The sequence below is a fragment of the Rattus rattus genome, chromosome 10 (assembly GCF_011064425.1).
Source record: "Rattus rattus isolate New Zealand chromosome 10, Rrattus_CSIRO_v1, whole genome shotgun sequence".
NCBI lineage: Eukaryota > Metazoa > Chordata > Mammalia > Rodentia > Muridae > Rattus > Rattus rattus.
In genome coordinates this window covers 49353332-49372704 of record NC_046163.1, presented here as the reverse complement: position 1 = coordinate 49372704, position 19373 = coordinate 49353332, and the positions used below count along the sequence as shown (strand labels likewise).

Here is a 19373-nt window from a genome sequence, read left to right as displayed (position 1 = left end):
TTAATGATGACACTCTGGAACTCTATTAATCTCACAGCAATAAATTATCTTTAAGACTCAGCTTGCTGGTCATTTCTAGAGGAATTGAGTACAGAATGAGTGATGAAAAAACACTGTCGACTAGTTGTTAGAAAATAACGTTTTCTTTTTTCCCTTTGATTTCAACTTCCATGGCGAGGAAAAGCTTAGCACATTCTCCATTGTCTACCGCTAACACAGGCTTGCTTTCTTTGTATATGCTGTGCCAGCCACCAACTGCCATGTGAGAAGTTGCATTTGGGGATTTTGTGGTTCTGATGTTTTGTTTTGTTTTTTCGAGGCAGGGTTTCTCTGTGCAGCCCTGGCTATCCTGGAACTCATTCTGTAGACCAGGGTGGGCTCAAACTCACAGAGATCTGCTTGCTTCTGCCTCCCGAGTGCTGGGTGGTGTGTTACCACCATGCGGCAGTGTTTGTGGCTTTGTATTTATTAATAATTCATGAGTACTGTATTAGGATTCTCTCTAGAGTCATAGAACTTAGGGATTGTAGCTCATTCCAGATATAGTCAAGTTGAGAACCAAGAATAACCTTCCGAAGAAGTTATTACTTCAGTTTGTTAGGTGGTGGCCTCCACTTGCTTTTTTATGGTCAATTACAAATAATTTAAAAACATTTAAATTATAGCGATCATCTATAAACAACATGTCACAACATTTTTTAGTGGTTACAGTAGAACAGAGTTTCTAGTGAGAAAAGAAAAAGAAAAATGAAAAGCCACACTGGAATTTATAAAGACAGATTAAGGGTGAAATTTCTCTTGTTGTAATTTAATGAAGATTTGGGTCAAGGGGGGAAAGTTCATATGTTAAGCACCCCCCACTCTGCCCACCCCGCTCCCACCCCTCCCCCATCCCACTCCACTCCCACCCCTCCCCTACCCCACCCCACTCATCTTCCTTTCTCTCTTGGAACAGGGACTAGCTCAGGATAGCCTTCAAACTTGAATCCTCCTGCCTCAGCCTTCCCCCACCTACTAAGATTAAAGGCATGTGACATCGTATACGACTTATATCTTTCCTTCCTTCTTTCCTTCCTTCCTTCCTTCCTTCCTTTTTTGTTGTTTTGGGGTTTTTCTGTTTTTTTGGTTTTGCTGTTGTTCTTTAAGACATGTTTTTTCTGTGTAGTCCTGGATATTCTGGAACTCACTTTGTAATATTCTGGCTTCAAACGCAGAGATCCGCCAGCTTCTGCTCAGCACCACAGAGCCCAGCTTTGTGCTTCCTTTTCGATGAAAGGATTTAATCTTTTGTGTTGGATTCACTCTACTCTGCTTATAGTTTATCCTTACTTTACTTGTTAATAATATAGTGCAATGATATTTCTTTCTCTTTCAAAACAAGAATAGGAACAGCCGTACAGTTAAGAAAGCCTTGTCAGAAATTACTTCTGTAAGGTATTGGGAAAGTTCTAGACTCACAGACAAGGAAATCCCAAGTTGTCTCTTCAAAAGTTTGTTGGCTAGACAGGAGCTCAGCTGGGGCAGGGTGTGGTTTGTAAATACAAAATCAAGTTTTCAAACACACACTGTTCCTCTCCTGCCCCAGAGGAAGACAGAGGGAGGGGCCACAGCACTGCAAATTATCTGCAAATAAACTTTAAAGTCCTTAAAAATTCTAGTGCGTAAGGAAGGAAACTGAAGTGTTCATACAAATTCTTATCTGTGGCAGCCCCATGGGGGTATTTCTCTTATTCTTTCTCCTCCTTTTTCTCTTTTATAAAATTTTCATGTTTATAATGCTTATGTAATAAAAAGAAATATCTAAGGTCTGGTATGGTGGTACATACCGGCAGTCTCAGCACTTGGGAGGTAGAGGCAGGAGGATAGTCCCAAATTCAAGGTCAGTTTGTTCCACCTGATGAGTTCCAGACCCGCCAGGACTACATAGTGAGACTATGTCCCAAACTGTACTCTGTCCTTGCAAAAATAATTTGGAAAACAAAAACCCAAAAACCAATCCCCCAAACCAAACACCCCCCCACCAACACTAGGGCCTGGGGTATGACTCAGATGATAAAATCCTTGCCTTGCAAGTGTGAGGACCTGAGTTCATTTCCCAGAATTCAGACCAGAAGCCAGGCATGGGATGAAGGGTTGGCTCAGTAGTTACGAGCAGTGATGCTCCTCCAGAGGGACGGGATCCTATTATTCCCAGCACCCACATGGCATTTCACTTGTAACACCCTCTTCTGGACTCATTGGGTACCAACTACATTCATGGTACACATCCACATATATGTAGACAAAACACTCAAACACATAAAAACAGCAATAAATAAACCTAAGAAAAAAGAAGGTAAGGTGAAGAAGGGAGGAGGAAGAAGAGAAGGGGATAAGAAGAAAAGGATCTGCGGCCAACCAGTGTTATGTTGTAATCTTAGCACCAAGAGAGTGGAGACAGGAGAATGCCTGGGGCTCACTGGCCAGGCGGTCTATCCTGATTGGTGAATTCTAGGCCCATGACAGACCCTGGTTGAAGGTGGCCCTTAGGTTGTCTTCTGACCCCTGCATGAACTTGCATAGATGGGTGGTGGGGTAGACCATGAGCTGTTTATCACGAGCAATTGAATTGAAAAATGTAGGCACACACGCAGTAGTTGGGTGGATATGATAGAGGTAGGGTCTGTGAAAGTTCTCTTATCAAGTCTCAAAGAAAGGAAAGAGCAAGGTGCTTGCTATTGTGTGTGTGTGAGTGTGTGTGTATGTGTGTTATCTGTTGAGAGTGAGTCGGGGAAGTAACAGAAGTCTCTGGAAAAAAGGAGTCACCTATGAGAATGGCAGAATGAGTGGACTAGAGAAGGAAATAGTGTTCGTGCAGTGGTTATGGATTTAATTCGAAATGACAGCCTGTGCATGCATTGTGAGGACATGGTGGAAGTCATTTCTTCCCTTCTGGTATCATGTGGGGACTCAGGTTGTCAGGTTTGGTAGCAAGCACCTTTACCTGCCGAGACATCGAGTTTGCCTCAGTTATGAATGTAAAGTCAGAAAGTCAGACCAGACAGCACGGTTGCCTGATTTTCCTCAGTCTACTCTTGTAGCCAGGTCTTCTTACGTTTAAGGATTTCTCAAAAAGCTGCAATCGAGGTATCAGACCAAGGCTTCCTTGCCTTGGGGCTCCATCAGAGACGAATGCACCACCAAACTGTTGGTTTTCAGAATTGAAAACTATAGGCCTGTGGTTTTCTATTTTCACTGGAAGTATGTTTGGCTTGAGTTAGCATCCCATGATGTCCCGCAGGCTGGAACTGAGTCCTGTGTGCGGGGACGACAGGAACGAGCCAGCATGCCTGCACTTTATTTTTATGTCTGTTGTCTGGAGTCAACTCTCAGCACCTAGAGGCTACAAGTGATTCTTTGCCTTGTAGTTCAGCCTTGTTTCTTCAAGCCAGCAGAATAATGATGGTCAGTCCACTAGAACATGGTCTTATGTGGGACATCCCATCCTCTTTGCTATAGAACATAAAATTCTCCTCATTTTCTATTGCTACAAGTGAATACTACAGACTGGGTTGTTTATATAAAGAGAGATTTGTTTTGCTCAGTTCCAGGAGGTCCAAGGACAAATGAGTGGGGACACTGCTGAGTCCCTAGGCAAGGCATCATACGGCAAGAAGTACATACACAGGAGCAGAGCCAAGCTTTTTGTAGCAGACCTGCTCTAAAACTAATCCATTAAGCCATTAAACTAGTTCATGAAACCATCCAAGAGTCCTCATGATCTAATCAATGCCCCATTTAGTCTGTTTCTTAATACTTTACCCTGGGGATTAAAGTTCAGTGAGTTTTGGTATGAACATTCAAACCCTAGTAATAGCTCATCACCTTTTGCAAACTGTCCTAATTAGAAGAGTTCTGCCCAAACTCAAGGACAGGGGAGTAAACAAACTCTTCAAACTCATATCCTATTCCATGACACTTAATTAAATTCAGAAACTACTATTTTTCTTTTTTTTTTTTAAGATTTATTTATTTATTATGTAAGTACACTGTGGCTGTCTTCACACACACCAGAAAAGGGCATCAGATCCCATTACAGATGGTTGTGAGCCACCATGTGGTTGCTGGAAATTGAACTCAGGACCTCTGGAAGAGCTGTCAGTGTTCTTAACCACTGAGCCATCTCTCCAGCCCCGAAACTACTATTTTTCAAGCAAAGATCTGCAGGGTTTTTATTCTGTTAGAAATTATTATTCAGTAGTATAAAGACATACAGCAGCCCTAATAGGTAGGTCTTATTATCCCTGATGGGGCCCAAAGATACCAAGTAATGTGTTAACGACATTAAACTAGCGACTGCAGACAGCCACAGTTCAAACACATGTTGTGTGGAGTTCATGTTGTCATCTGTTATCCTGAGGTGTCTAGAATAAATGGAATGAGTGACCTAATGCTGTGGGGACATGGAAACCAATTAGATGATGAATCTGAGAATCCAAGAAGTCTTCCCCTCCTCCCACTTTTGTAGATTCTGTTTCTGTAGCCAGCCTGGTATGGAACTGGAGATACTCCTGACTGTGCCTCCCGAGTTTCTCTTTCCTTTCTCTTTTCTCTTCTCTCCTTCCACCCCGCCCCGCCCCCCAGGGTTTCTCTGTGTAGCCCTGGTTTTCCTGGAGCTTTCAGGTCTTAAACTCAAGAGATCCACCTGCCTCTGCCTCCCAAGTGTTGGTGTTAAAGGTGTGTGCCACCATGCCTAGCTCTGAGATTATCTTCACACACAGCATGCTACCTCCAATAAGCTCTAAGATCAGTTTAACTGATGCAAAGCCAACTGGCATTGCTGGAGACTGCCATTGTGCCATGGGTCCTTTCTTCCTTCTAGTAAATGACAGACCAAGGGAAGACATGGACCTAGGACAAAAAAAAAAAAAAAAAAAAAAAAAAAAAAAAGTATGTAGAGGGTAGAACAGATTTTTAAGAAGTCCTTCCCTTCTTTAAAGATAATACCTATAGGGGCTAGAAATGGCTCGGCGGTATCATAGACTACCCTCCTAAAGGGCCCAAGTTCGGTTCCCAGCTCCCAAACAATAGCTCACATATGCTCGTAACTTCAATCCCAGGGCACCTGATGCCCTCTTCTGGCCTCTGCAGGTACCAGGCATGAAAGTGGTACACACATCCATGCAGAAAAACGCCACTCATGCGCAGAAAATAAATTGTTAATTTAGAGGGATACTAAATTTTACTACCTGAAAAAACAGAAAGTGAATTTAATTCATAGGGATTCTTAAAGTCAAAATATAAGGCTAAGCGATGTCTTCAGCAAAAATGACTTGGCCTAACCTGATGCACACCATTCATGTTGAGTTGAGAGGCACCCGAGGTAAAGGGCACCATAAATCCAAACTGTACTTCGAGAAACATTTACGTCTGAGAGACAGTATTATGGACAGTTGTATACTAAAGTGGGTGGCCCAACGTCACTACATACGTGGAGAGGGGCAGGTTAGGAACCCCATTTTTCTCTCTTCTGGTTTCATCCATATGTCAAATGCCACACCCTAGAGATATCTCTGTGAGGCTGTCTGCATTAGAAATTCCAGACAAGTAGCTTCCCGGGCACAAGCATTCAATATTTGACCTAGAATCCACAATGGTCTTAGCTACTTGTCTCATTGTTGAGATGAAACATTCGATACCAGCAGCTTCAAGAAAGAAGGCTCTATCATGCCTCACAGTTGGAGAGGGATGCAGTCTGTCAAGGCAGGGAGGGTGTGGCAGCAGGAGCAGCAGGCAGCCTGTCTTACTGTGTGTCCACAGTCTGGAAGCAGAGCCAGGTAAATGCTTTGTTTCAACTCCCTTGTCCCTTTTCAGTCAGGTGGCACCCCAGCTGCCTACCTTTAGGGCGACTCTTCAAACCCAATCTAAAAATCCCCTCACAAAAATACTCAGAGACTTGTTTCCATGGTGATTCTAAATCTTGTCAGGTTGATACTGAAGAATAACTATCACAGTATGAACCACTTAGTTTTAAGGGGAAAAAAAGGGAGTAATTTATTGTCTGGATTGAGCTTTTCAATTCTTGCATCATTTTCACACTCATTACCTGCAGAGAACTACCTGCCAGATGGACTTGGCTTGACTTTGAATCTTGCTTTCCTGTCTTCCAAGTTTGTGCTTAAGTGAATCACTTCGCTTTTGTCAAATCCAAGTCTTTATTAAGGGTCAGACCAAATGATGTTTAGCCAACACCAAAGGGATGGAATTCGAAGTCTTCCCTTCCACCATACACAACCTCCAGCTTTGCAGTCCCAGAGACCACACACACTGGCGTTCTTTCTAACCTAGTTTACTTCATTCTGTGACTCCTGTGCTTCTCAGGTTAGAGTTGGTTGCATTTTCTCCTTGGTGTGGATCACTCTCAGCATCTCATACATTTTAGATCCCCTGTCTGTCTCATAGCCCCCCAAAGGACTGTGTAAATGTTAAAGTGTAGAGAACATCGGGTGAAAAATGTCTGACATTTAAGAGGGAGTTTTCTTCATTTCACAATATTTCTCCCAAACACACCCTGAATGAGAGATAAATGTTGGGAGGGGTGGTGAGCTAAGGCAGTATCATTTCCCAACAGCATAAAATCCTTACATCCTAGGAAACACTCAGCAGAAAGGGAGACCGCTAGTCAGTTCACCACCCACTTGTCTGCACCCACCCGGGAACAGTGATGTCATACGTGCTCAGGCCTTGCCCTGACCCAGGCTGAGCAGAGCCTGACTGCCCTGGTGCTTTGTGCCTCTTGCTGGCAAATAGCTCCATGAACCAGCTGAGGCCATCATGTTCAGGACAATGGAGAGAAGACTCCTTGGGTGTGGCAGCCCCAAGGACCCACACACTTTTTGGAAAAAAAAAATCTAGGTGGGATTTAACGGAGAAACAAGCAGTGTGGGTAGACCAGCGCATTTCTGACAAGTCACTCAGAAAATCAGTCAAGCCGAGGTGTTAAGTGACGCATTTCACAAGGTTAAAATAATTTAGCAAAATATGTCTACCCAAAGTAATATAAAAACTACCATAAAACCTATTATCAATATATGACATTTTCAGATTTTAAATTATCTTGCAATAGTGGTTCCTTTAAAGCATCTTTTCTCAAAAGGAAGTAGGGAAGGGAGATTACCATTTCATCTATATATGGAAAATCAGTGAAACTCATTAATATGTATAACTAATGTACATTAACAAAATAATGATAGAATGGAAGCATCTCATATCCCAATATAGCTTGTTTGTGTCTGTGTATTTCTGTGGGTTGAGCTTATATATCCTACATCAATGCTTTTATCACTGAGCTGTATCCCCAGCCTTATCTGTAGCTTTATCATGTGACTATTCTACTTCTCTTCATTTTCCCTGTATGTTTCCAGCTAACATTTATTATCTAACTCCTGTACGCTAGCCCTCTCCTTTCCCTCTCCCCTCTGTCAGCTGTATCATGCCATTTTCTCAGTGTTGGCGATCTTTCCTTTCCAGGTCTTGTAATAGCCATCCAAGTATCTGTCTGCCCATTCACCTACCCACCTATCCAGCTCACAGACCAAAGTATTCCATTTATTTTTTAAACTGGGCTGAGCTCACAGCGCTGAAAGTATGTACCTTTTGGCAAGTATTCCCTTTTGACACTTCAATATATATATATATATATATATATATATATATATATATTATTAGTATCAGTGAGGTAACTGCAGTTAGCTAAGGTGCGAGGTTGCCAATGGGAAGGAAAACCAAAGCCTCAGTCATGAAGGCTGAATATTAATGGGCAGCCTTCAGAAGTATGAGGTGGCCCCTCACTCCTTTCCAAAACTAAGGGCTGACTTTGGAGGAAAATGTCATCCCTTTGTTGTCTCTGAGCTCTAGGGTCCTCATCTGAGCTATTGCTGCATCCATCTCCCCTGCCTCTCTCATTGTACTAGAAGTCGCTTGAAGAAATAGACCCGATTCCCCTGTAGAGTCTATCATACGGTCTAGCGTAGAATGACTCAATAAATACGTTTTGAACAATATGCTCTTTATTGAAAGCTGTGACTGCCAGTTTCTTAAGAGAATACTTCAGCCCCAGGGACTTGCATAGGTAAAGATCAAGGGACTCTGGGCAATCCCCATTGTGTGCAGGCTCTGTTCTTCACTTAAGACTTCACACTTTCAAAACTGGAAGTATGAAAACCAGAGAACACACCCGTGTTGTTATTCTTGCACCAGGAAGGTACACCTGCCACTATCAACAGCACTGTGAGTGGCATTTACAGCTTCTCAGTCGACGTGGCATTCTGATAGAATTTCAGAGGGCATTCAAGACTAAGGCCAAGCAAATACTGCTAATAATATATCACACCCTTCCTTGATCCTGTTCCACCAAGCTCTTTTTCCATCTAACTAACCTCTCAAAGCCACAAAGGTTCTTTATCAAATGGAAAACTATTTATTTATGAATGATACCCCTTGTTAAGTGATAACATTCCTAACCGACATAAGTTGATAGTAAAGTCTGAATGAAAAATGAATTCTCAAGGATGAGTAAGAAAACGTTGAAAATGTAAATGAGGACGTCTATCCACCAGATGGAAACCATCAGACTTTCTCTAGGATCCAGGATATGTTAAATTTAGTTGCTTTTGACATCTCAACAAATTGGACTCTTTCAGAACCTGCAAAACCCAACATAACTTTAAATATAAATGCAACTTTATAACACTGAGATTATAGCCTGCACGTGCACACCGGCTACCTCTGGTGTAACAGGACAGTTGAGCTCTGCCCTCCCAGCTAAGTCCCGCTCCCTGGACTGGTTCTCACTGACTGGCACACTTAGCGCGACCTCGGGTTATCTAATCCCTTTTGCTTGCATTCCTTCTTTCACTTGTGTGCTGTGCAAAAGGTAATCTGGCTGTCTTGATACCCAAGAGACTCAGAAGACAATGATGGAGGAAGCCTGGGTCACTGGCAAGCAGTTATCTGGAAAATAAGAGACAAAAATCAGCTAGCTTAAGGTCACAGGCCTGCCCCGGAGGGATCTCTGCCCAGAAACCGGCGGGTCTTTCCCAACACCCATAGGCGTTCGGAAATCCGTCACCTGAAGAATCACTGCCTGCTCGGAGATCCGTTCGGGGCGCGCAGATCCGCTCCGGGTGACCTTAAGGACCCGCCCTACAGTAGGTCCTTAAGGTGGCGCCGGGCCTCACCTCCCCCAGGCTGCGAGCGTAGCCAGCTCCGGCCCCGCAAGTGCGTGAGGGGGCGGTGCCGCAGACTGACAGGACACCTAAACATCCTATTGGTCAAGAGTCTGAGCGACGTAAAGAGGCTCCGCCTTCCGGCCGCCGGCGCCCGCCCCTTTGGCCGCTCTCGGTCGCTGACGTGTCCAGCCGGCAGGCTTCCGCTCCGCCCCTGGGCCGCAGCCACTCACCGCGGCGAAAGGGGCGGGGTGGCCGGGGCCCGCGCTCCCCTCGGCTGCTGCTCGCGGCCCGCCCCGCCGCCCCGGCCCCTCGGATGACGGTATATATTCCAGGCGGGCGCGGGACGCCGGCAAGTAGCCGAGGCGAAGAAGCCGGAGCCTAGTCCAGCCGCGGGAGTGTCGAGGGAGGTAGGAGCCCCCTTCACGCGCGCGCTCCCATGCCAAACGCGTGGACCCGGCTACGGGTTGCCACACGGTGCTCGGCGCCGGCTGCTCGGAGCTCCGGAGGGGCGTGGGCTGTGTCGCGGCGGGTCGGGGATGCGCAGAGGGTCTGGTGCGAGACCAGGGAGAGGAGGCTGGGGTAGTGATGGAGTCCCCGGCGCGTGTCAGCGCTGTTTTGAGTGGGCCCTCACCTAGATGGGGAAGAGGAAACAGGAGGGTCTCAGGCTAGGGCCCGGGCATAGTTGTGCCATTTCTGGGGATCCCCAGTGGGAATAAGTGGTCGCTGGTTCTGTCAGGGGAAAGCGAGTTGGGGTGTTTTGAATCCACGAGGGTAAGAATTGGTAGTTCCGACAAGGACAGTGGATCCCAATGGGGGATGTGGCTACCATAGGACTCGCTTCCCTTGATACAGATAGTTAGAGAGGTCCAGATTTCAGGGTCTCCCCTCAGATGAACGATGAGGCTGGAGGGCTGAGAGCACACATATGCTCTTGAAGATTTCTAAAAGTTTGGTCTGAGACTGGCTGGTCTTCATCAGCACACTGTGAAATCTGAAATCCGGTGGTAATGATCATGCTAATACGTATGTATTTATGTGAGGCAAAAGTTTAGGGACTTGGAGGTGAAGTTCACTGGGCTTGGATCCAAGAGTTTCCAGGGAACTGAAGGCATTTGTCTATTTCATTATTAGTTGACTCACTTGGCTAAGGGAAAAGACTTCATAGTCTGTGCTGTTAGTCAGCGGTTAGGACTCAAGTTTGTCTCAGTTACCCCCCCCTTTCTTTTTTTTTTTCCTGTTTTTGTTTGTTTGTTTGTTTTTGTTTTTGAGACAGGGTTTCTCTGTGTAGCCCGGGTTGTCCTGGAACTCACTCTGTAGACCAGGCTGATCCATTTGCTTCTGAGTGCTTGGATTAAAGGCGTGTACTACCACCGCCTAGTTCCATATGTTTTGTTTTGTTTTTTCAAAAGTGATTTACTAACCTATTCTGAGGGCATATAGCAGTAGAGGTGGGGGGGGGGGAGGAAATGGGAAATACTGGACTTCTTTAATGTGGCATTTAAATTCTAATAAAGGCATGTTTGATAATGGTTTGTCGTTTATGTTGATCCAGGTGTGTTAGGTTGGAGGCACACACCAAGTTTAGTCATAATTTCTAGTGTAGACTTTTGTTCTTAGTATAAAAATCGATATCTTTTAAAGTCTCTTCTCTGTTGCTGTATACCATTTACTTACACACGCACACCTCTTACAAAAATCAGGAGATATACTATGGTTATAGTTGTGTCGGGTAAATATAAGTTATGTTTATTATGAATGTTATATAACACATAAATGGATAGATATGAATTTGGTAACAAGTTTTATAGATTGCTGGTGTTCTGGGACCAGATATCAAAGTTTACAATAAGTTATTTTATTTGCCTGAACATGTTTTTTCTAAGCACCTATAGGGGAATAGTACTTATTGAATGAGGTTTTTTTTTTTTTTTTTTTTTTTTTTTTTTTTTTTCCCTGAGACAAGGTTTCTCTGTGTATCTCTGGCTGTCCTAAAACACATTCTGTAGATCAACCAGGCCTCAAACTCAGAAATATACCAGCCTCTGCCTCTGACCAGACCACACTGACCCGGAACTCACAGAGATCTATCTGTCTGCTTCCTCAATGCTGGGATTAAAGGAGTAAGCCTCCACTGCCCAGCCTTGAATGACCTTCAAAGGAACAGTTCTACTTAACATTTATCATAGTATGTTTGCATGTACTTTTAGTAGACGAGACCTCTTTGTTTTTTAATCTTAAGAATATATGAAAAAGGCTGGGTCGTCTTCATAAGGAAATACATACACCAGGGAAGTAAAATTATTTGCACAGAGTCAAATGATGGGGCAAGGGACAACTGGAGTGAGGAGCCAAGAGCTCAGGGCGCTTCTTTGGTTACACGTGTCCCCAGGGATCTGACTATAACATGCCCCCTCAGTTCCTCACAAAAACAGGGCTGAACATGAGTAGGAATCATTCCTTGGGAAATAATACAAATCTACTTTTCCCTACTGTCTTATTTTTTATTTAATAGAAAATTATCTTTGAGAATTTTGTACATATCCCAGCTATCTTATTAAATGTTTTTTAAAAAAGTGATATAACTCTTGAAACTTAGAAGTCAACTGAAATCTTTTTTTTTTTTTTTTTTTGGTATTTAGAGTCAGGGTTTCTCTCTGTAGCCCTGGCAGCCCTGGAACTCGCTCTGTAGATCAGGCAGGCATTGATCTCACAGAGATGTGTCTGTCTCTGCCTCCTGAGTGCTGGAACTAAAGGCAAGACCACCACCGCCCAGCTGAAATACCTTTTAATACCCTAGAAAGTGTCCAAGCTAGGCCTCCTGACCTCCTGGCCTTTGTGTCTCCCTCTGCTCAGAGGAATTCATTCCGACTGTGATTTGTTTTCTTGTACTGGTGACCTTGAGAGTTTTATCACACAACCCTAGTGTTACCAACTAGCGTTCTGCTGTCTAGTCAGCAGTTTCTCTTTGGATGTTTGGTAAGTGTATGGAGTTGAAAATGACCCGAAGTAAAGGATAGAGTCTCTCCAGTCACCAATCGTCCCTAAATCTGTTGTGCCAACCTTTTCTTCATATTTAGCGAATGGCATCATGTTTCTGTATTGGGTGTTTCACGTGCTACTTCCTCAAGAACACTTGGACCTAAGCTTGCTTTATGTCTTCTTATATATTCTCAAGAATTAGCCAAATAGACACCCCCTCCCCACCCCTGGATGCTGCTGCTTCTTACCTAGTTTCCCACTACTGTGCCGTGAGGACTTAGTCCTTCCGCCCGCTATGTGTCTCCTCATAGCCGTAGCTCGTGTCCTTTTACACTCGTCTCCTCCTCTGGAATGTGATTGCGTACTTGTTCTTCATCTTACTCCCCTGCCATCCACATCGGACCCTGGTGGGCAGTAAGTGCTCATTAAATATTTGGTGGATGAGTTAATACTCACATAAAAGTTACATTTCCTCCTTAAATTCTCAGTCATCACGCATGCTCATGAAAGGGTAGCTTTTATGGGTAACCTAGTCACATCGTGAGGAGGGTGACTGGGGATGAATCACCACTCACTGTAGTTTTGTGACACAAAAAAGCAAACCATGTTGGGCCCATAGGTTATTCTGGAAATGAAAAGTCCCTAATGGCGTCGTTTCCAGCGTAATGTAGCAAGATACTTTACTACATCCTTGGTAATGGCTGCTAGTGAACTTGTGAAGGTTTACTGTGGGGCTGGGTGTTACTCCAGCAACAGCCCTTTCTGTCTGTGTTGCCTATGGGTCTTGGTTCCATCAAGAAGCCACACTGAGTGATGAGCGCACCCATGTTTGTACTGACTGAGCTCTATGATGCTCACTTGATGAAGTCACCGAAGGATTCCATTCTCAGAGTCTCCCTTGTACAGGGCTGCAGCAGCCTTCAGGCCTGCTGCCACCATGTCCTGATCTCTGAGTATATGACGCTGGAGGCATTTTCCTTATTGCTGCCATTGAGGACATTTTCTTTTTCTTATATCTTTGATAAACTTTTTGGCTTTGTCCTCAGTAGCTCTTCCATGTCCAAAAGTTTGTGACTTAGCATTTTATAGAGGCCTCTCAGTGCCCTAGGCACTTTCAAAACTGCTTTTCATCACAGTGAGGATACCTCTAACTTTAGAGGTAAGTGCTCCTTTGCTGTCTGTTTGTGTGCCGTTGAGGCAGGGCCGTGCTCTGTAGCTTAGACATAGTCTTATTCGGTAGCCTAAAGGATCCTCAGATTCTTCATCTTGCTTCATCAATACAAATGCTAAGATGGCGGCATTCACCATCCCACCTGGCCGAGAACTGTCTTTGCTCCATTTTATAGACAAAAAATTAGGGCATTGAAAGGTTAGATAACTAGACCAAAATCACAAAGTTGGACCATGGTGGAATTGAGGTAGGAACCTGAGTCAGTCTGATTCTAAAGCTCAGTGTTGGTCGCCACCGTTATTATGCCTGTGTTGAAGTGAGACCTCTCTCATTGGGTTCTTTGTATTTCCCCTGCTTTTGTGAGGACAGAGGAGGAGGATAGACTTGGAGTCACATACATCTGAGTTAAAAATTCCCATCTTTCTAGTAGTGATGCAGCCAAAGGCAAATTACATAACTTTACTTTGAGCTTCATTTTCTCATTGGTTGTGAACGATTATTTGTTAGGTCTCAGGCTTGGATGAAAATTATTCCCATTTTATAGACACTGGGGTTGAAAGTATTTATGACTTGGTATAGGCAATAAAGTTAGGAATGTCCCATCTGTTCCCACATCTGGCAGCAGTGTGATGGGCATCTGGCGTGCCTCTAGGAATGCTGAGAACAAGAGGCATCTCTGGTGTTGCAGCATGGTCTGTTTTCATGTTACAGCAAGACTTCTCGAGGAAGTGCAGGTGACCCGAGTGTCCAGGATGTCTGCCACCTACTTTCTGTGAGGTAGACTTTTGACTTTTTGTGTCTGGTGCTGCAGTGGGCGAGCCTGCACATGCTGCCCTTTTGGCTGCAAAAGCCATAGTGCTATTCTTACCCTTGCCTTGATGGACACAAGGTGTAGAACTCCCTCTGCAGTTTGTAAAGGTTGATGCTGAAGGGCCCTGATGAGGTAGGAACTGGGCATCTCATTTTATAGGTGCGGGACGGGAGGCCTGGGGCAGTTGAATGATGTATATGCACTGTTGAATGCTCTGTACCCCTGGTCACCGTCCTTCGACAGGAGGTTAGGCTGCTTGTTTTGTACCTTCTTCCCTTTAACTGCCACAGCTAAGCAGTTGGATTGCAACGCAGTGGTGACTTTTTTTATAGTGAGCCTCGAAGTTATCCCTTTCATTCATACCCGGCAACCAGTCTGGGCCATACATTTGGTTTTTCTGTTTTGCTTTCTTCCATTCATTTTCTTTTTCAGTTAGCATACAAAATAATGGATCTCATTATGGCATTTTTAGGCATGTATCACACATAGTTCATATTGTTTTCCTACTGCTTTCTTAGTCCCCTTTTCTTAAATAGTGTCACCTGTATGTATTCGTAGTTAAGTTTATATTCTACATATAAAGAGGAATGTATATTTGGTCTGTTCATTCTCCATTCTACTCCCTTGGACTTTTTCCCCTTTTTAGTTCCTCTTTTGCTTTCATGGTGCATGCATATGTGCATGTGTATGTTTTAAATCTAGATTCTGCATATGAGAGAAAAATGCAATATTTGTCTGAATTTGGTTATCTTCACTGATGACCTTCTAGTTCCATATATTTTTCAGAAAATGACATTTCATTCTTTATGACTAAATAAAATCCCATTACTCTACAGATCATATTTTCTTTATCGGTTTGTGTGTTGATGGTGTCTAGGATGGCTCCATACCTTGGCTATTAGGAACAGTGCAGCAAGAACTGTGGACGTGCTGGTCGGTGTCCCCGCATGCTGACTTAGATAGCCAGAACTGGCTATAGCTAGGTCCTGTGGTAGTTCTACTTTTAGATTTCGAGTAACTTCCATCCTGATGTCTATAGCAGATACACTATTTCATGTTTCGTTAGCCTCATACAAGTGTCCCTGTCCCCCCACAGCTTTAGCTACGCGTGTTGTCACTCTGTTTTTTAATGTTTTACTTTTTACAAGTGTGTGTGTGTGTGTGTGTGTGTGTGTGTGTGTGTGTGTGTGTGTGTGTGTGTGTGAACATCTTATGGAACTTGGTTCTCTCTTTTCACCATGTGTGTCCTGCGGATAGACTCGTGTGCTCAGATGTAGAGACAAGTGCCTTTGAGCCATCTTATCTGTGTTTGATTTCTTTTTTGATGATTCCCATTCTAACTGGGCCCCTTGGGTATTTATATCCACAGTTGTGTTTTAGCTTGCTTTCCTTCTAGCTGTCCTAATTTACAGTATATTCTGTACCATGGCTTCTCTCTCTCATCTCTTTAAAGCATATGCTGATAGTGCCTTGTCTATCATTCCATTGTTGGCTTCACATCTCTTACTCTTTGATCTACAGTCTGTTGCCAGGTTTTCATGGGCTAGCCCTGCCCTACACCATATCCTGTCATCGTGTGTAAGCCTTCACTTTCTGACTGATTCCTATCTTCTTCATGCTCATTCACCAGGGCCATCAAGGTTTCCTTGTTTCCTGCTCTTATCTATGCAGTCTGTTTGACCCCCTCCAGGGTCAAAGAGCTAGACTGTGAACATTTCCCAGCTGGTGCCTGTTCAGATCTTGCATTTATCAGTACTAGGTGGGTGGTAGACTAAATATTTCTTGATGCTCTTACTTTTTAGCACCATGCAGTTTAAGATTTGGCTTTGTGATCCTGCGATACTCATGCTTGTGTCTAACACACTCTTCCTTCCCTGATTGTTGTGTGCATCACCTTTCTTTGTAGTTGGGGCGCAGGTCTTAGTGAGTAGATGATGGGAATGATCCTGTTTCCCTGTGGAGGCTGCTATTGAAATGTAGCTCTCACAGTTACCGGTGGGTGTACTCTGATACAACAGTAGTTATCTCCATTGGAGGCAAAAGGACAACAGTGGTGCAGCGGCAGCAGATGTGGACAGTGGCAGGGGAGTGAGATCATGGGGGCAGGTGCCACCCCGTTGTCTGTGCTGCTGAGCTTTGTGCTAGAGCCTCCTTCATGTGAATACTGATGACAGTTACAAGTGGTGCAGAGTGGTAGAAAGGTGGATGAGACTTGTAAGTAGAGTGCTTCCCCATAGTGCCGGCACATAGTGCTAATTACTGTTTAAGGTTGAGCTTTCACAAATATTGACTGTCAGAAAGGCAGAAGTTCATTTCTAAATATTGAGTTTTTAAAAACATATTGTCTAACATAGCTTAAAGACGCGGCTATGTTCTGAGAAATGTGTCATTAGGTGGTTTCATTACTGTGCAAACATCATACATATTATAATCTCATGGGACCACTGTTAAATAAGTGATCTTGGCTAAAACGTCAGGACATCTGTCTGCCCTTTCTTAATTCCTTTTCTTTTTGGTTCACAGCTCCCCCTCCTCTGTTTTTACAAAGCCTCACTACCAGAGCACCATGAATGTTAATGACCTCAGACAGAGGTTGTCCGTGGCTGGGCAGCAGCACCTGCTGCAGTTCTGGAATGAGCTGTCAGAAGCCCAGCAGGGAGAACTTTATATGGAGCTCCAAGCCATGAACTTTGAAGAGCTGAACTCATTTTTCCAGAAGGCCGTTGGCGAATTTGATCGATCTTCTCACCAAGAAAAGGTGGATGCACGGATGGAGCCTGTGCCCAGACAGGTTTTGGGCAGTGCTACCAGAGATCAAGACCAGCTGCAGGCCTGGGAGAGCGAAGGTACTGGGCTTGTTTATGCTTGTTTGCCCAGGGTTGTGAGATGTGCTGAAATTGTTCAAGTTGCTGGGTCATGTAGCACTGTGCCTGTCATACTCGACATCAGGTGACCCACTAGCAAGTGGCAAACATTCTCGCCAAGGTAGCTGCAGTGTCTGCCGTGGCTGGTCTACATCCTGCTTGAGTTATCGCTGCCTGGTTTCAAAGCTCTTCTCTAGTCTTTATTTGGCCTCAGTCTCTTTGTCTTTAAATTCCATACTCTTGCTAGGTTACTTTTCCCGAAATTTTGTCTCACGAGTTAAATGTTCCAATTTAAGCTGCTTTGACCTGAAAAATCTGCCTTAAACTGGTTTTCCACACCTGCATTTCCAGCTCTGTTTTCTTCTGTGTTACTATATCTCATTCCTGTTGCTGCACATACTGTAGCCGAGGCAAGCAATCCACCTCACCTAGGTGCTCTGTTATGCATTTCCTCCTGTGTTTATATTTATCTTTAGTTTGGTCTGGGCTGTGCCCTTTCTCTGCTTAGGGTAGCACGTTGAAGGTCATGGAGCTGGGTAGGCCAACGTTCTGCTACTGTGGCCTGACATTCTTTCTTTTGTTAGGGAGGTACTAGAGCTCAAGCTCAGGGCCTTCTGCGTGTGAGGAAAGCACTCTGCCACCAACCACATCTCTAGACAGGGTCTGAGTTGCCTGCTGGTTTTGAGCTCACCATAAAGGCCAGGAAAGCTTTGAACCTGCAGCCCTTCTGCTTTGGCCTCCTCAGTTGCCAGAGAACTATAGTCCCAATTCTTACACTCATTCTTCAAAAATTGTTTTCTTTTTAAAGAAATTTATATGTATGAGTGTCTTACCTTTACCCTCATGTTTGTCAGTAGATCACATGTGTGCAGTGCCCACGGAGGCCAGAAGAGGGTGTTAGACCGCTTCAGAATGAAGTTAGAGAAGGTTGTTATTATGTAGGTGCTGGGAATTGAACTCAGGACCTCTAAGTCTGCTCTGAACTGCTGAGCCGTGACTCCAGCTTCCTTACACTTATTCTTTAAGAGTCTCCGTATTTGCTATTGTCAGTGCTCTCCTCGCTGTCCGAAGTTGGAATAGTTGTGTATGCTTGCATTTGAGGCTGCCTTTAGTAACAGCTGTTTGCATTTGTCTTCCTAATTGCGTCATAGACATTTGAAGAGCAGCACATGTCCTGGTTGTCTGTGTATGTCAGACATCATTTAGAAGGAAAATTTGCAGTTATACACGGATCAATATTATGTGTTGAATTTGCCCACAGATTTCTTGTTCAAAACATATAATTTATTCTTATGTCTAATACTAACTTACACTTTGGAAAATGGCAGAATAGTTCCACAGTAGCTTTTTGGTAGAGTTGAAAACTTTGCTTTTGTAATCTAGTCCTCCTTTAAATAATAAGTTTGTTAAAAGTATATCCTCAGCCTGTGCATTAGTTACTTTTGCATAACTCTAATGAAACAAACCAGTTTAAAGAGAGAAATGTGTGTGTGTGTGTGTGTGTGTGTGTGTGTGTGTGTGTGTGTGTGTATTCCTAGTTTCAGAGAGTTCCCTCCGTCCTGATCATGAGGGCTTGGTGGAGCCGAGCAGCTCACATCATGGTGGACCTGGAAGTAACAATGAAGACCAGGAAAGCTTTGAGCTTGCGTCTCCTTCCCTGGCTCCTTCTTTCCCGCTTTGACTCTGTCAGGGCTCCTCCCCATGGAATGGTGTCATCCTCCTGGACAGAGGGTTTCTTTCCCTTTATTTAATCTTCCCTAGAAATACCCTCACAGATACACCCAGGAATGTGCCCTACCAGTCTCCTCGGTGAACCTAGATCTCTGTCAGGTTGACAATGAAGACAGAACAACACAGCCGTTGAGTGTTTGCCTGCACTTCTCATTAAGTCTCTGCCTGCTTTCTTAGCTGAATGAACAAGTGAGACTAATATAGAAACTACTTTCAAAATATCAGAAATTGCCTATATCAGATCTGTTTTTCTTATATTACCTAGTTGTGCACATGTTTGCTTTCATAGATGGAAATAATGTCATAGCTACAATATTATCTCGGTGGCTATTTTTTTCTTTTGCCTTTTGACATTCCACCTCGCACTCCATGAAATAAGAAGAAGACTGGTGACATTGTCGTTCTCTGTATCTCTCCGTCCCCTAGGCCAACAGGTTTATTGGTTTTTGAGTTGTGTTCCAAAGAGCCCCAGAGAGCTCACTTGTGGGAAAGCCATTTATTTCATACAGGGAAGAGGAAGCTGGTTCTAACTAGGCAGGTCTCTAGCCTTTCACATCTGTCACAATGGTTCCACTTCCTTCTGTTCTGTTATTCAATTGGTATATGAG

The 19373-nt window shown here is 44.0% G+C and overlaps 1 protein-coding gene and 1 long non-coding RNA gene across 4 annotated transcripts in view; one reads left to right on the top strand and one right to left on the bottom strand.

Moving 5' to 3' along the window:
* Positions 1 to 8026: 8026 nt before the first annotated feature.
* On the bottom strand, positions 8027 to 9268 carry LOC116911049. Its single transcript, XR_004389308.1, has 2 exons — positions 9110 to 9268; positions 8027 to 8991 (listed from the first exon to the last, which is right to left on the bottom strand). It is a non-coding gene; the product is annotated as an uncharacterized LOC116911049 (long non-coding RNA).
* Positions 9269 to 9430: 162 nt separating this feature from the next.
* Positions 9431 to 19373, top strand: part of Uap1 (UDP-N-acetylglucosamine pyrophosphorylase 1) — a 32886-nt gene continuing 22943 nt past the window's right edge. For 2 of the 3 annotated variants that reach the window (XM_032914800.1, XM_032914798.1), the window contains exons 1-2: positions 9453 to 9616; positions 16694 to 17016. In XM_032914800.1, coding sequence (XP_032770691.1) covers positions 16737 to 17016 — 280 coding nt within the window. In that variant the 5' untranslated portion in view covers positions 9453 to 9616; positions 16694 to 16736. Of the gene's footprint in view, positions 9617 to 16693; positions 17017 to 19373 lie in introns of all 3 variants that reach the window. The other variant, XM_032914797.1, reaches the window with a different exon arrangement.